This window comes from Sprattus sprattus, assembly GCF_963457725.1.
Source record: "Sprattus sprattus genome assembly, chromosome: 7".
Taxonomy (NCBI): Eukaryota; Metazoa; Chordata; class Actinopteri; order Clupeiformes; family Clupeidae; genus Sprattus; species Sprattus sprattus.
Window position 1 is genome coordinate 22,783,764 of NC_137926.1, and position 18,314 is coordinate 22,802,077.

General features: G+C 48.4%; 1 protein-coding gene across 1 annotated transcript in view; it reads left to right on the forward strand.

The window, feature by feature from the left end:
- Positions 1–251: 251 nt before the first annotated feature.
- Positions 252–18,314, forward strand: part of mrpl23 (mitochondrial ribosomal protein L23) — a 29,318-nt gene continuing 11,255 nt past the window's right edge. The window contains exons 1-4 of the mRNA XM_080841931.1: positions 252–343; positions 963–1,085; positions 5,593–5,675; positions 9,291–9,364. Coding sequence (XP_080698057.1) covers positions 261–343; positions 963–1,085; positions 5,593–5,675; positions 9,291–9,364 — 363 coding nt within the window. The 5' untranslated portion in view covers positions 252–260. The remainder of the gene's footprint in view (positions 344–962; positions 1,086–5,592; positions 5,676–9,290; positions 9,365–18,314) is intronic.

The following is an 18,314-nucleotide window of genomic DNA, read 5'->3' on the forward strand; positions in this document are numbered from 1 at the left end:
GATACATTATCAGTAGCCATACAACTGTATACTATGTTGTATAGTCATACATTTACTATTAAGAATATTCATGTGATATTAGTCTTGATCTTGATATTGATCTTTCCCCATAGACATATAAACGTTCATTCATGTCTATGGATCTTTCCCTTCAGGAAATTATCTGTCAGGCCTCTTGATATAATACCTCTCTGATGTCAATTTGAATGTGTCGCAAAGCTGCGCATGTGTTCAATATTTTGTCACCGGAAGTAAAGCACATGCGTAACCAAGATGCTGTGAAGACCTTGAAAACAACACACACGCACAAACCCTATCGTTACATTATGGCAAGAAGGCTCATGTACGTATCATCCGTCGTGTGAAAGAAGTTCTGTTTACTTGAAAAATTAAGGTTAATTTGCTAAATCTGAACTGCAACTGTTAAAATGATGCGTTCTGAACTGCTTTGCTAACTTGCTGGCTAACTTTGTCTAGCAGCTAGTTCACTGATTGTGAGGTTCTGTTAACCCTATGAAATAATTTGCTATGACCTATAATTAAATACTAACGTTAGCGTCTCTCCGTTAAAGTAGGTATAGTTCAATATCACCAAGTTAGCTGATCTGGTTCTACTAGTGCCATTTGGATAACGATAGGTAACGATATTAGCCTGACTGTCATTTCTAAGCATTCCCCCCCCCCCCTTCCTTGAGTTAACCCTGCCCTTCATCGGTAACCCATAACATTTACCATTTTTTGTCTGTGTGTTTATTGCCATTGCTAATAAATATAATATAATATAGATTGTATTTCACTTTTGTTTGGTCATCTTTAAACCTAAGGCACCCTCGAATGATCAGACACTTTTAGTTGATTACTACGTTATTTATACAACTTCACGAACACGTCCAGATTTAGTTAGAACATAGTAATATTGCACTGCATTATCTGATGCCTTTTTTGTTCTGTGGTTCTTGTAGATTCCCTCTCTACCAGTATGGAAACCCCCAGCTGAGGGTCTTCCGCCCTAATTGGTTCCTCACCCTTGTCAGGCCTGGCAAGGAGCAGCCACCGGACACAGTCCAGTTCCGTGTGCCCTTGGAGTAAGTATTGTGCAGTGGAGTTTATACTATTACAGGAGCTAGAGAGAACCTTTAGAAGACTGTCTCCTCTAATTTTTTGAGACTGATTGATTAGAGATTGATTACAATGCTACCTGAAGATGGGACAAGTGATGCGCTCACCAAAGATAACTCTTAAATTTGATTGTCACTATGGATGTGTAACTTAGATAAGAAATTATAAATAATGTTTTGAACATATAAGTTTCAGTACAAAAGATCATACACCAAAGGACCTCCTCAAACTGTAGTGTACCTTTTCACCACTTGGTGGCAGGATAACCTCATAAGTCCAGGCCAGGAGTTTAAAGTGTCAAGACACATGTATTTGAAACATTTAAATGTTGAGGGGGGCCAAAGCAGTTTTGTCTCTCTCATTCTGCTAGTCTCTCACTGTATTTGAGAAAGTGAAAAGTGAAAGATGACTTGCACCACCAAGTCTGTAATGAACACCTTTGACATGATGTGGTCTGCAGCAAATTGTGTGGTCTTTGTTGTTTTAGTTCTGGAGGATACTTCCAGAGAGTTCCTGTCTGTCTCAGCACCTGATTGACAACTGATATGAACTCTGATGCTCATGCATGAGTTGCATGATTGATAGGCTCATTCATACTCCAGAATGTTGTTTACCCCTCGCTGGAGTAGCGATCCTAGCCACCCTCATCATGGCAGGCCTACGAGCTGTGGGAGTTATTGATGACGCTTGCTCGCCTGTCACTGAAATAGGGCCATAATTATGGTGCTGGGTGGAGTAATCTGAACCAGGCAGCTGGGCCGTTAATGAGCACGGTAATGGAGCCGCCACACAAGGTGGGCTTTGTTTGCCGCCCTACCTGAAGGCCAACATCAGACAGGGTGACGCTGGTTATCCATGATGTGGTCATTACGCACACACACATACGCGTTGAACACAAACATGCGCTTTCTCATCTTCTTGGATAGTGTTAGCATTGGAATCAAACAGGGCGTTATAACCACTTTGAACAGAGTTTTGTTAACCTGAAAGTCACTTTCCTTCTTTTTCTGGTGCTTTGTTTCTAGCTTTTATTGTTTAGGGACCTTTTTACCCTTGAGTCATTTCACATGTGTGCAAGTTGTCTAAATGGATTAACTGATTTTCTTTGGCATCTCCACTTCTGTATGTTGATGTTCGGAGAAACACACACACACACACACACACACACACACACACACACACACACACCACCCCTGGTGCAGTTCATTAGGTCACATTTGGGTTGTGTCATGAGTGCCTCCATGCTTCAGTGGCTCTAGTGGCCCACACACACACAAACAGCACTATGATCACCCTGGTGAGCCACTCCTCAGGTCAGCTTGCCCCTGCCTCATATCAGGCCTAGTCATGACCCAGGACGTGGTGTTCTCAAGTCCTTCCTCTTAATGTCCCTAAAAGTAATAAAAAGTTGAATAAGGTCGTGACTGCACAGATTGTTTAACCCCTAAGTATGTGGCTTCCCACGGGATGGCCTGTGATTCAAATCCCCGTCATAAATATGTTCAGGCACGAATTCTCCAGCAGTAACTGTCTCCTCTCATCCAAATAGTCATTTAACAAGTGGCGTCTGGTTTGGCTGCAGAGCCATGTTTGTTTTTCACCAGATTTGCCAGGTCTGTTTAGAACGTTTTTTTTTTCCTTTTCATGGGAAAAAAACACACACCCAACCTCTATCACCCCTCTACGCGAACCCTTCTACCCCCAATTCCCCTTCTCCCTTTTCCCCTCCCCTTTTGTTTTTATTTATTCTTTTCTTCACACTTGGAGGAGGGAGTATTGGCACCACTCTGTGTTTATATTGGCGGCAGCTTCTGTGTGGGGCTGATGATATCTCTTTCAGATGCTCCTCTGCTGGGGTTTTCCCCTCCGCACTCGGCCTCTCACAAGAGCTGATCCTTTTCTCTGGCGCTCTGGGATCTCTTTTGTGCCGCAGACGGGAGCGAAGTGTATCAAAGAGCCAGACCCAACAATGCCAGGCCGCATTCCATGGCCTTTTCAGGGCGCTCTCTAGTGCTTCGGTCGGCCTCCTGTTTGATCTTGGGGGTTTTTCAGACCTCTGTGAGTCACTCGCTCTCAGGACGCTGAGGACTTTGAAGCATTGTTGTGTTTTTGTGTGGGGTTTTGTGTCTGTGTGTGTGGGTGGGTGGGTGGATGGGTGTCTGTGTACACACATATGCATGAGTGTGTGTGTGTGTGTGTGTGTGTGTGTGTGTGTGTGTGTGTGTGTGTGTGTGTGTGTGTGTGTGTGTGTGTGTGTGTGTGTGTGTGTGTGTGTGTGTGTGTGTGTGTGTGTGTGTGTGTTGCAGACCAGCTGGTGGACTAGTTAGGTGTTTGAAGATGAGTGAGTGAGTGTGTGTGTGTGTGTGTGTGTGTGTGATCTGGCCTGTCTTTTGTGTAGGTAGGGTGGGGTTTAGCTGAGAGAAGAAACCACAGAAAAGCAGGAACAAGGGCCATTTCGACTTGGGCATCGGATCAGATGAACAGGCGTGAGGATCAGGCCTCAGGCCATGGGTCACCCGTCGCCTCCCACCATACAACTGCCCTTCTACCTGTCTGTCTTCCAGTCTCAAAACCCCACCATCAATCTAAACACCTGTCTGTCCACCTCCCCATGTCCTCCTCAGACAAGTGTGTTTATCCCGCTTTCGCTTACACCTGCTCTTTACCATGTGTCCTCTTATGTCCTATTTGTTGGATGTTACCTGTGAACGGACTCAATCTTGTTTGTTTGATAAAGTGTTTGATCGCGTACTTCTTACCTGCAGGCCACAAATGTGTGTTTCTGGCAGTAGACAAACAACAGGGACATCCTAAATATAAAGTGCAGTTGGGACGATGTACTCATAGAAATGGGCTGCTTCAGTCATGTATGCAGGTCCATGGAGAGTCCTCTCCATTTTTAGCAGCTAAGCCACCTTAGTATCCAAATCCTCTTTCCGAAATGGCTTGCTTTCTCAGAGTTCACCAAGGCTGTCCCTTTATAAATTTCACACTAGTAGACCAGTTTGGTTGGAGGAACACTCTGTGCGGGTGGGGGTGGGCAACTGACACTGCTCAGGGGTGTATCTCCATAGCAACCTGAAGCCATCCAACTACTGTACTCCTGTGTAAATACCAAAGGCTGAGTTTTTGCGCTTGGTGTTGCCAGTTGTCAGGGGCAATGCTGTTTTGACACTGTGAAGATGAAAAAAGATAGGTATTCCCTCCACCTTATAACGATCTGCACGCACAGCTCAGCACTTTTTTATAAGTCTGTTTACTGGTTTGGAGGCAGCCCCAATGTTCTTCTGTGCAACTCCGCTTCCTCTCGGCTCACCCAGCAGCCCTGGAGCATGGGATTTAGAAACGGCCCCGTCGAGTTACTCTGTGTGAGTGAGTGTTGCCATAGTGTTTAACCCCCATCAGTGTTCCTGGTGGGGCCTGTTTAGGGGCGGGTGGGCAGCATGGGGAGGGGTGCTTTAGGAGAGACTTTGGCGGCTCAGTTAGGTCCTGTCCTCGTAATGATGTGGAACAGAAAACCCTTTTTTCTTAAACTTTCGAGGAAATGCTTGCCCGGTCACACGCTGCAAACCCACGCCACACACACTTTTTCCTCTCCCTCTCCCTCTCCCTCTCTCTATCGCTCAATCAAACAGACACACACACACACACACACACACACACACACACACACACACACACACACACACACACACACACACATTCTTTTTCTCTCTCTCTCTCTCACACACACCACACACTTTCTTTCTCAATCTCTCGGTCGCACAAACACACACACACACACACACACACACACACACACACAGAGACACACACTTTCTCTGTTTCTCAATCGCTCTCCTCACACACACACTCACACACACACACACACACACACACACACACACACTGTCAGCAACTTGCTAAAGCTCTTTCCTTGACCCCTCTAATCGCATGGTCACACTTTTCTTGGGAGGGCGGCCTGTCCTTCAAGGTGCATGCACTGAGTGATGTCTCAAGGGCCAAACACTTGGACTCTCATCTCTATTTTCTCTCTGGCAGGGGAGTCCTTTTTCCTGAAAAACAAGACTAAATGAGGTCATTCAGACTGGTTCTAATCTGCTTCACCTCTCGAAAGCTGGGCGCCTCACAGACTTGTGCTTTTCAGAAATCTGTCTCGTCATGCTTCATTCTAAAAGGCCTTTTTTGTTTATTCGCCTTCCAATGTCTCCCCCTTCGAGGAATAGGAAAGGAGACGAGCAGCACCGTAAACAAAATTCCGTCCCCCAAGGTCCAAACTGTAACGAATTTGCAGAAATATGCCCTGGCTTCCGCACCAAAGAGACTGTGTGTCACACTGGAACAATCCAATAACGTGCTTCTATCTTGTTTTGTCCTCATCCTGCTCTGTTTGTCCTCTTCCAATCACTGACTCTCTTTCTCTCGCTCTTTTATTTCTTTCTCACGCTCTCTCACACATACTTAAACTCACAGGATGACAAAATACGACGTCAGGAACTACCTGCAGAAGATCTACGAAGTGCCAGTGGCGGCCGTCCGCACCAGGATCCAGTTTGGTAAGTGTGAGGCTGCTTGCAGTCACACATAACACATGCACCCACTAACGCAACTGTTGAACATTCTGTTTGTGCTGTTGGCCATATGAGCCAGAGCTCAGGAATATGATAAAAGCCACCCAGCTGTTCCGCTGAAGCCTAGGTCAGCTAGACATGCTGAAGCGGAAGCACTTCTGACCATTTAGTCAGTGCTGCAGACTTCCATGCTGGAGGTCCAGACCCCCCAACAGGGCCACCAGGGGTCTTTCCCTGAGACAATCACAGAAGCCTGAGAGGGTCCATATCCTTTCTTCCACTGCTTCTCCCTTGCTGTCTCTCTGTCAATAGATGTGTCAGTGAACAGTGAACTAAAGGCATCAGCTTGTTCTATGTCTCTCTCTCTTGCCTGCTTTCTTTCTTCCCTCTCTTCTTTAGTCCCTATCTTTCATGCATGACCTTCCTCAGAAGTGCCTTGACACACTTTCCCAATGTGTTCGGTGAGGTGTAAAATCCGAAGGCAGCAGCTGAGAGAGTGAGAATGAGAGGAGGGGATAGAGAAGGGGATAGAGAGAGGTTGAAAGACAGCAGGCCTTCAACAGCGGCCCCTAACAAGCCTCTCCCATTCCCGAGCCGCCAGCCGATTGATTAAAGAGGAAAGGGAGCCCTTTGCGTGATCCAGACGCTTATCTTGCAATCTGCTGCTGCAGCACTATGACCAGCAGCTGGCCCAGAATGCCCTAGCCCTTATTTTCTTCCTCTCCCTGTTTTTTTTATCATTCTCCCTTTCGCACTCTCTCTCTCTCTCTCTCTCTGTCTCGTTCACTCTCTTTCTCACACACACCAACACTTTTCCTTCTTTTTCTCATTATTTTGAACTTTTGCCACAATCTGGGCCCAATCTGAGTTACACAACATGTTTTTTTCTTTCTTATATTTCTTTTTTCTTTCTCTTTAGAGTCTTGGTGCGGGAGAAGTGTTGCTGTTACATCAGCAGCTCCACAGTACATATAGCTCACTGGGGTGGGCTGTAAGGAGGGGGTGTCCACTATAGAAGCAGGACCATGGGCTATAGGAGCTTCAGCACTGAGGACACAGGGGGGTGGATGACGGGGGGTGTAGGAGGGGTAACTGAAGCGGAGTTGGGCCCAAACCACCGGGAGCCCCCTCACTGGAGTGCTGGGTGGGTGGGTGGGTGGGTGGGTGGGGGGGTTAAAAGGCATGTAGGGCTCCCCCATTTACGAGGCAGTTCGGCGAGGGGAAAAAACATGTGAGCTGGAGGGAAGGGGGGGGGGGGATAGGGGAAAGAAGGAGGAAGACGAGGGAAGGGGAAAAAGAGCAAACAACAGGGTGGTAACTTGCAGGCAGCAGATGAAAGCAGGGGAAGAAGGGGCTGGTGTGGGAGCTGCGGGGCGCGGTGCGTCAGAGCAGGCATCCCTGCTTGCGTCAGAGGTTCCAGTTGGCTGGCGCTGGCTGGGAGGATGACTGAGCAGGGAAATGAGGGGCTCCACTGGCCCCCGGGCCCCCCGACTCCCAAGGCCCCCTTTCTTCCAGCGCTGGGTCACGCCGGGTATTTTGGTAGGAGTTTCCATGGCTACCACTCAGGCCATGGGGCGTGTAACGTGATAGGCGCCAGCCAAACCACAGCTCTCAAACGTAGCGTTTTAGGGTGGTGGTGTTTGCCTGCTTGTATGTGCGTAATGGGTGAAGTGGTGGCACTTGATGCTAGTCCCCTTACCTGACAGGGTTGCAGGGGATGCGATTGGGGGGGGAAGGGCAGGCGAAGTGGGATAACACCGCCTCCCTTTACACTAAATGGAAAGGGGGGTCCTCCTTCGGGTGTCCTGGTTCTGCCTGAATTGAAGCCTGGGGTCTTGCTCATAACTCACTACTCAGCCATTACACGTGCACAGATTCAGGCAGCAGGGTGGGAGGGAGGGAGGGTGGCAGGGAGGTGTTTTTTACGACACTGGGGAGGGCTTTCCCTGGTTCCTCACTGCTGGAGATTATAGCACGTAACTCATACACACAGTAACTCATACACACACACACACACACACACACACACACATTCACACATGTGGTCACACTCACAGACACACACACACACACGCACACGCACGCTCACACACGCACACAAACACACACACAAACACACACCCTCTCTCTGGTGACTCATTGCAGCAGCAAGCGAGTGTGTTCCAAGGCCAGTTGGGTTTCCATTATCACTCTGGGGCTTGACCGTGCATCCTCAGGGCTTCCTCAGGGCCAGTGGCCAGGGGCTTTTGGTCAGGTTACCCTTGGGCCAAACAGGGCTAACTGGTGCTTGAGGCGTTGTCAAGGTGAAAGGCAGGGTCGAGTGTAGTCAGGTAAGAGGTTCACCACTAAAACGATAAGATAACTAGTCACTATCAAATATACTAGACGCTAACAAATGACTTATAACAGATATTTGAATATGGAGAATTGTTGGAGCTGGTCAGCATTCAAAACCAAGACTCTGCTTAATGTTTGGACTTATAAAAATGTACTGGGCCGAGTCAAAAAAGTTTCAGCTGTCAGCTGTCTATGTTTTCATTACCATTTAAGAACCAGGTTCCATTTCATGTATTGTTCTGATGTTCCCCCCCCTTATATATAATGTCCTGGTTCTCTAGATTGCAGCTAATTTTGGAATGGACCCGCCAAAGATGCGGCGTGGATCCAGTCCTGAAGCCAGCTGCTTTCTGGGCTGTCATTGAATGGATGCATGCACTCCGGGGAGGAACCACCTCTTGTTTGTGTGTGATGGACTTTTGGATTTGTGATGAAATTCAATTGTGTGTGTAAATAAATATCATATCGATAACAACTAGGGTGCTCATCAATTACAACTTAAGTCTGTTACAGCTTAGAAAAAGTGAATTTGTCATGATCCACAACAAATCTCAACATATTTCACCACTGCCTCAAATTACCACAATATGTGTGCATGTTTAACTACCATCAAATCCAGATTGAATGATCATTAAAGCTTATTTATTGCAAGGATAGATTAGCAGACTGTCCCTGCTCAAAACCACAATCGGCGAAGGTTTTCACTTTCCCTCCCTATGTTATGGGCAGGTTTTAGGGCAATACTGCCGGGCATTTGGCCAGATAGTAGAAACCCAAAATGTTTTTTCTTCTCAGGGGGTGGTGCCCCCTCCCCCCGTTCCACACTCTTCATGGTGGATGTCCCTGTGCTTGTTTTGGTTTAACCAGGCTTCATGAGGTGACATCATGCACACAGCTGGGAAATGGTTAACCTGCATTCCTCAGATGGCAGCACCCTGGTCTAGAACTTTTTAAATTAAGATGCCCCCCCCCCACACACACACACACACAAAAGTGGCGCAGGTTGGTACATCTGGTTCTCACCTGGAGGAGGTGCCGTTCACACGGAGCTCCTGTTTCAAAACAGCCCCGCCACACCTCACTCAAAAAGGTGTTTACTTCTGAGAACTTCTCCCTTCCTCCAGCTAACTAAAAAAAATGACATAAAATACTCTAATGCGCTTTATATAGGGTGCGGTTAATAGTTGGGGAATAATGGTGTTTGTGGCTAGCTTGGTGCAACTAACTGGTATGCTGTTTCTGTTGTTGTTTTTAAATCCTCAGGCTCCAACAAAAAGAGGAACCACCTGAACCAGCGAGTAAAGAGACCAGACTACAAAGTGGCTTACGTTCAGCTGGTGAGTCTAGACCCTTGCCACAGATCCATCAGACACCCACCTCCACCTGACCATCATGAACACACACACACACACACAAACACAAACACACTTAGGCTCTCCCCACTCTCATTCATTCTCTCTTTCTCCCACACTCAAATACACACACATGCACACACACTTAACACTTGCACAGAGATACCATTACACTAGCTCTTGGTCTTGCTGTTTCTGTTTCACACACACACACCCTCATGCTCACCCACTTTTTTAGTTTCTCAAAGTGGGATTATTATGTTATTCACCCTCTGTCTGAAATGCTCTGTTAAAGCTTCTGTGTCCTGTGTCCTGGGCCCCCCCTTCCAATGAGCCCAGAATGTTCTTATTGGTCATCTAGGACTGTGTTACAAGATTGCATCATCTTGTAACAAAGGGGACAGGGCTGGAATTCTAACAGAGGAGTTTCAGCTTGGAAAAGTGTTTTCTGTGGATAATTGTATCCTCTGCTGTGTACTTAGGCCTTGTGACTTTGAAGACGGTTTACATGCAAAAAATGCTATATAACAAGGAAAGGGGAAAAACAGAAAAGAATAATAGGTCCTCTTTAAAACTAATGTTGTGTTTGTAAACTCATGATAGTCCTTACACGGAAGCTGATAAACAAATGTCTTGTTTATATGACTGTACTGCATCAGACCCAGATCTCCAAAAGCAAGGTTCCTCAGATAGCCAGGTCTCACAAAGCAAGGTTCCTCAGATAGCCAGGTCTCACAAAGCAAGGTTCCTCAGATAGCCACGTAGCTGTGCTACATAAAACCTCGAAAAATCAGTTAAGCATACCTTGTTTTTTTCATTTTCTTTCTTCTTCTTCCTCTCATTCTGCTCTGGCCACTTTCGTGAGTCTGAGGGTGAGGCCTGGGAAAAAAAGACAGTTAATGACATTTGCGTTTTTACAAAAAAAAAAAAACGTTTTAGCGAGTCGACATTATTAAACCAAAACAAGCCACCTAAAGCAGGAAAGGTTAGGTACAAGGCCAAAGGCTCAGGCTTTTGCCTTCCTTTCTTCTCCGCTTAGTTCTGTTTGTTTTCTGGGGCTTGCCGTAGCTTAAATTTCCCCTCAAAATGTCCTGGGGCACAGGTAGGTTGCTTTGAGGAACAGTTTTCATCTTTCATTATTTTCCACTGCTACGTTTTTGTTTGCCTTCAGGGTGCTTCTCCCACTCACCCGCTCTCTCTCTCTGTCTCGGTCTCTCTTTCACTCTCTTACACACACACACATACACACACACACACACACACACACACAAACACACAATCACACAATCACACAGGCTTTGCCCATTCCTGTGAAAGCATTTTGACTGTTCTCAGGCCAGGTCCGAGGGCAGTAGGTCATCTTTGGTTTCACGTTAGCCTTATTGCAGGAAGTGCCAGCCAGCCCACCGCCGTGCCATAAGAGAGACATGGTTATTATCCCACGCCGGCCGCCGGCGGAGGGCTGACCCGCCGGGACCAGGGATTTGCAGGAGCGACACCCTGGCTGCCGAGGTCACACCTGCGGCCGGGGTTAGCCACGGGGCACGGCCATGCTGGCGAACCCCTCAACCCCCCTAAACAGCTGCCACCCTGGGGTTTGATTTTTATTTTTTGGAAGTGCAGCATGTCAGCACCTAGGCCCCCTTACCAATATGAAAGCCTTAGATTGATTCTGTTTCCAGGCCTGGTTGTAAAACTTTCCTTGGTGTTGGGTTGGGGGGCTGGGGGGTCAAGTGGGGGCTATGTGTGTGCATATGTGTGTATATGTGGGGGGGAAGTAGTAAGAGCTGGTGGGGGGGAGGTGTGTGCTCTGCAGCAGATTGTTTATCCTCTTTTATTTCGCCCATCAATCTGCACGGGGGCATGAATAATTGAAGTTGTCAAAACATTACAATTTGCAATAGGATACATAATTGAACGGGATGAATATTTTAGAGGGGGAAATGTCCTCCAGTCAAGCTGACTTCCTGTGGGCCTCCACACTGTCTGTGGAGCTGTGCCTGGTCCCGCCGCCGCATGCACACACGCTAAACAGCAGGCTTGGGGACAGTCAGATTTACACACACACACACACACACACACATACAGATCCTCATCCATATGCACCCACAATGCTCACATACTCGTGCTAAAATATGCAAGAACGAGAACAGCGCACATAAATGACGACGGTAATGAGTGTCACTCCATGAGTGTTTTAAAGGTCTCGCTTGTTTACGTGCGAGCAGCATGAAGGCCGTTAAATGCCCAGCACTCACTTTAAATGTGCTGAGATTTTTTTTTGTTTTTTGTTTTTGAAAGGCCGTGCAGGTCTGCAGTAAGAGAAAGTTGTAGTCTCACACACTAATGCACAGACTCTGTCTTTCTCTCACACTCCCTCTCTCTCTCTCTCTCTCTCTCTCTCTCTCTCTCTCTCACACACACACACACTCACGCACACACATGCATACATACTACACAGAAAACCCTCCTTTCTTTTCAGCAGTGGGTAAAAAACAGGATTGTTCCTAATTGACACCACATGTGAGGGAGTGTTCTGTGGTCTGATACCCACAGCGGTTCCCCCTGCACAACCCCCCCCCCCCCCCCCTCTCTCACACACACACACACACACACACACACACACACACACACACTCACACAGACACACACCTCCCTCCCTCCGCCTGACACACCTCCTCCTCACCCCATAATATTCCAGCAGGGTACTTTCACTCCCCCTCTCCCTCCTTCTCTCCCTCCCTCTCTTCCTCTCTCTCTTCCTCCTTCTCTCCCTCCCTCTCTCCCTCTCTTTACAAACTCCAGGCTTGCGGTCAAACCCAGGCCCCACGTTAGCAGGGTCTCTCCATGGACGCTCTTGATACAGACAGCAATTCCCATGTGTGTGTGTGTGTGTGTGTGTGTGTGTGTGTGTGTGTTGGGGGTTGGGGGGTGACTGAGGGCATGATGGAAGTATGCCAGCACAGCTAGGCAGTCCCAGCTTGGGGTGGGGGCCTAAGGGAATAGGGAGGGGGGAAGGGGATACAGGGGTTGTTTTGGGGAAGATGGAGAAATCCAAATCTCGAGAAGTATGGAGGGTCGTTGTCAAAGTCTGGCTCGACTTCAGAGAAGCCTGTCCATCACTATTGCGCTCCATGTTTGGACCAGAAGGCCTGTGTGTGTGTGTGTGTGTGTGTGTGTGTGTGTGTGTGTCTGTGTGTGTGTGTGTGTGTCTGTGTGTCTGTGTGTGTCTGTATGTGTTATGTTTGTGTGTGACACTACCACTGTGTGTTCTGCACTTGAGCCCTCTGTGCGGCTCTGCCAAATTGGTTCAATTCCCATAGCGCCTTACTTGGCCATTACTACGGATGTTTGCTTGAACCTAAGAAGACATTTCCTATGAGTTTGTGGGTGAGGAGAGGTTGTGACAGTTAATAGTGACATTTTCATTTATGTTCGTCTGATGATGAAATGTCCTCAGGCACTGACTTTCATTCATTCATTCATTCATTCATTCATTCATGAAAATGTGTGTAGCCTTCGATCCCCTTGGGCCATTGAATACAAGTGTCCCTAGCAGAAGTCCACAGAGCCTATGGACCCAGTTGTTTGTGTCCTTCAGACGCCTTTCCTCCCTCTTTTCCACAGGGGTCTTATTGCATGCATCAGAGTTTGGCAGGCCAGGGCAACTGTTGTTGTTGCTAATGGCTGTTTGTTGTTGTTTGAGCCCTTGTTGCCGAGCCTGCTGAAACAAGCCTGCCTGCACGTGTGTGTGTGTGTGTGTGTGTGTGTGTGTGTGTGTGTGTGTGTGTGTTTCTCATCCAGCCTGGCCAGTTACCAGGCTACTTACCAGATTTTGGTCATGCTGCTCCACCTGAGCTGGAGAACACTCTTCTCAATTACCAGCCAACAAAATGTACTGTAACACAAGCCTGGCATGGGTGAGTGTTGTTCCTCTATTCAAAATGCTCTCGTGCACCCCCCTCCCACACGCACACACACACACGAGGGCACATTGAAGTTTTGAGAGCACAGAGTTGATCCGCAGCTGAAATAAGGCAAGTTGCTGGTCTAGTCAACACTAGGTGGCACCGTTTGGCCTCGCTGCCAGCTGGAGGCGCGGACTGGGGATAAGCTGGACCCCAGACTCGCTGGCTGCTGGGCTATTTTTCTTCGGTTGGACATGGGCTGGGGCTCCAGTCAGAACCAGAAGGGGAAGGTTCGGAAAGGCTGCTCCCCCTCCCCTCCCGTCCTCTCCTCTCCTCTCCTCTCCTCTCTCCTCCAAACCTTACTCACATGTTTGTATCCCAGTACTGAGCAGTCTACAGCAGGAAGTGGACCCCCTCTTGTACCCCCAACGCACCCCCTCACACATTTTGAAGGCTTGAGCAGTGTGAAACGGCAGCTGCTGAATCAGGGAATTCTGCCGGTGTGGATATCCTGCTATCTTTGTGGAATTTTATTTTTCTCTCTCTCTCTCAATTCCTAACAGCTCATCTGTCTATTTCAGCCCCCCTTCACCTTCCCACCCCCCTCCTCTTCCCGTCCCTTCTCCATGTCACGCAACTTTTATTTTTCTTCATAACCCCCCCCTCCCCTCTCCCTCTTTTTCTGGCGGGGAGGGTGGTCGTGAGTTGAAGAAGGGTTCATGTTTTTCATGTTCTCTGGCCTGAGTGAGGGGAGGGAAGCATCACCTCCAGCATTCCTATCCTCCTTCTCTGGTTTCCTCTCCGGTCAACATGAATGTGTGTGTCTCTGTCTGTCTGTCTGTGTGTGTGTGTGTGTGTGCGTGTGGTTGTGGGTGTGTGTGTGTGTGTGTAGCATCATTGTCATCAAGCTTTTAAAAAACTTGTTTTGCAAGCATAGGCACCGGGTTAGAACGTTTGCATACAACTCTATGCTGCCGTGATGCCGCCCTCACCTGATCTTAGGCCACGGCAGAGTTGGGGGAGTTCTGTAACCCGTCCTCAGGAAGATGGCGCTTTCATAAGAACTCGGGCAGGAGAAGGTGAAAGCTGCTCGGCATGAATTATAGAGGAGAAAGCACTGCCTCTGGCGTCCTGCTGTCACAAGTGAACACACACACACACACACACACACACACACACACACTTGTAAACACACACCGACACACACAAACACTCAGCTCCTCAGTGGTCCAACTATGAAATGGGTCCTTTGAGTGACAGTGGTTGATGAGATGATACTGACCGTCTCATTCCTCTCTTTCTCCCACTCTTCATCTCTCCATCTCTTTTATCTCGGCCCTGTTTCCTGTCTCTTTTTCTTTCAGCCCTCCCTCCTCTGTCCTTACCCTCCTCCTCTTACTCTTCATCCTTCCTGCTGACCAGTGATGTCCATTTCCTGCAGACGCCTCTCATTTAGATAGGACAGTTAACATGGCGTCTCCATAGCTATCGTCTCTGATTAGGCCTGACCCCCTTTTTTCTCTCTCTGGCCCTTTGATTGGGGCTGGGATGAGGGGTTTGGGGCAGGGGGGGTACCGGCGACACCACCCAAAAGTGCCTCCTGAGCACACGGGCAGATTCCACAGATACCCTGTGCTGATGCACTTCCTGTCCCCTGGCATTTCCTCCTGGAGCCACCAGCCACCCCACCCCTGCTGGGTGACCGCTTTCAATTAGTGTGTGTGTGTGTGTGTGTGTGTGTGTGTGTGTGTGTGTGTGTGTCTGTCTGTCTGTCTGTCTGTCTGTGTCTGTGTCTGTGTCTGTGTGTGTCTGTCTGTCTGTCTGTCTGTCTGTCTGTCTGTGTCTGTGTCTGTGTGTGTGTGTGTGTGTGTGCATGCATGTGTGTGGTTGTTTACGTGTGTGTGTGTGTGTGTCAGTGGCGGATCTTCCATTAGGCAAACCTAGGCAAGTGCCTAGGGCCCCAATCAAATCTGTCTTTATTAGGGGCCCCCAAATCTGACCCCCCCAGCCATTACTTCAGTAAAGTAAAAAAAATAAAACACATTTCTAGTAGAAAAAAAATAACATAACGCCGAACTAATGCCTAAATAATAATTTTCCAGCACACATGCCCCCCTCCATTGTGCATTGGACTAGTCCAGAATATGATGACGTAGTAACGCGCGCAGCGCGAAATAACGTTACTTCAAACCAAAGCAGAGGGATCTGTATGCGACTCGGTGAAAATTACCCTGCACATTGGCCAGAAAAGTTTACAGACTCCGAGCGTTGTTCAATTGTACAGAAAGGACCAGTGCAATTACGAGGAGATTTCCCCCAGAACAAACAGGGCAGACGCTTTACAAGCACGCACTACTATTTGAACATGAAAAATGGCGAAAAAATCCAGAGGTCCTGGCTTGTGTACAGTAAGACGAAAGACCACGCTGTTTGTTTCTGTTGTCGGCTGTTTGGCGATTGCAACAAGCAGCGGTTCTGCACTGATGGCACGAACGACTGGAAAAATGTATCAGCCTTCCTAAAAGAACACGGCAGAGAATGGAAATTCTAATCTCTCTCTCTCTCTCTCTCTCTCTCTCTGTCTCTCTCTCTCTCACTTTCTCTCTCTCTCTCGTTTGATCTGAGTAATAAACATGTAATTTTGGCAAAGGCTGGAGAAATCTGAAACTGATTTTACTGTGGAGTTGAGTGGCAGTGCACTATGGGTTTATTGCGATTCTAAGAGTATTGGGATGGTTATTTGTTTTGTGTACGTGTTTCAAAAATGAGGGCCCCATGTCTATATTTTGCCTAGGGCCCCAAAATGGCTAGATCCGCCCCTGGTGTGTGTGTGTCTGTTTGTATGTGTAGGGTGGCTTGTTGTGATGGGAGGAGGACAGGCTTGCTTGTAAGGTCAGGTAGTTGGTGAGGTCATTGGCCGTCCCTGCTGTTTTATCTTTGGATGTGGTCAGAGGGGCCTCTGGGGTAGTGGAATATGGTGCTGGCTGGTGGCGGGACAAGCCCCGACAAGCCCACCGCAGCTCAGGCTGTCGCTGGGCAGAGCACAGCAGGCGAGACTGAGGCAGTGGCTCCAAACATGCCATGACCCCGTCCTGTGGCCTTGAAACAAGACACGCTGCACATCCCACCCCCCACCCCTAAGTCTCCTGCCCACTCACACTTACACACACATGTGGACACACAAGCACTTAGCCACCCTTTCACATGCTATCCCGCGCTAACAGGAAATACAGACACCCACCTCCACATGCGCATGGGAGTGAGTGAGTGCCTGTGTGTGTGCATGGACGTGCATATTTCCACCTTTTATCCTCATATGCTCCAAGCCTGACCCCGCCACACACACACACACACACACACACACACATATGCTCACTCACTCCCATTCAAACACACACAGGTTACCGATATTTCTTTAACAAGCTGTGCCAGGCCACAATGACACAGAGGTGGAAACAGATTGACTCCCTGAGCTTCTGCTCCGATCCAGAGGCGAACAAGTAGCTCCCAGCCCCATCACCAGGCTCTTCCCCACAGCCATCTTTGTGGGGAGGCTATTGATGTGGGGAAGCCCTACCCACCCAAATCTGTCTCCAGCAACTTACAGAGGCCACAACCTTGTGTTTGCATATGGAGGGTTCAGCAGAATATTTTTTTTTCAGACACACACACACACACATATACACACACATATACACACACACACACATATACACACACACACACATAAACACACACACACACACACACACACACACACACACACTTACTCACTGATGCTGATGTGTGTTTTTCTCTGCAGGGAAGAGGAAGCCTTACTTATCTATCGTACATGCTTGGTACACACCCAAAGTGGCATCGTCTGGGTCAAGTGCTGCTGAGGCACTCCACGAACAATGTGTGCACATGGCACGGCAGACTGACCCAGCACACCCACCCACACACACACACACACGCACACACACACACACACACACACACACACACACGCTTACATTCTCACATGCTTAGGTAAGACCAAAGTACTCCCTTATTAAAATACTCTTGCTGCCTGAGTCCATACTCCCTTCAGTGGTGAAGCCTGGCCCATGGTGTGGGTAAATGGTGAAGCATGGGTCATGGAGGCTGGATCAGTGGTGAAGCATGGGTCATGGAGACTGGATCAGTGGTGAAGCCTGGGTCATGGAGACTGGATCAGTGGTGAAGCCTGGGTCATGGAGACTGGATCAGTGGTGAAGCCTGGCCCATGGTGTGGGTAAATGGTGAAGCCTGGGTCATGGAGGCTGGATCAGTGGTGAAGCATGGGTCATGGAGACTGGATCAGTGGTGAAGCCTGGGTCATGGAGACTGGATCAGTGGTGAAGCCTGGGTCATGGTGCTGGATCAGTGGTGAAGCCTGGGTCATGGTGCTGGATCAGTGGTGAAGCCTGGGTCATGGAGACTGGATCAGTGGTGAAGCCTGGGTCATGGTGCTGAATCAGTGGTGAAGCCTGGGTCATGGAGACTGGATCAGTGGTGAAGCCTGGGTCATGGAGACTGGATCAGTGGTAAAGCATGGGTCATGGAGACTGGATCAGTGGTGAAGCCTGGGTCATGGAGACTGGATCAGTGGTGAAGCCTGGGTCATGGAGACTGGATCAGTGGTGAAGCCTGGGTCATGGTGCTGGATCAGTGGTAAAGCTGGGGTCATGGCGATTGGAGGTCTGGATGAGGAGACAGATAGGACACTGGATTTGCCTTCCTGCACTTGTGTACTGTAGCTGTTTAGGAGCACAGCTGTTGACAGCTGAGAGAATCATTGTAGCATTAAAATGATGGTCCGAATGAAATGAAATTATCAACAGCCATTATCGGAGACCAACACACACACACACACACACACACACACACACACACACACACACACACACACACACACACGAACATTCTCATGGTAACATTAACCAAATCCAGCAGCAAATGCATGCTGTGTTTAAGCAGTCACTGTGGTGGAGGATTTTCACCAAATCGATGTAATTCATCTTTTT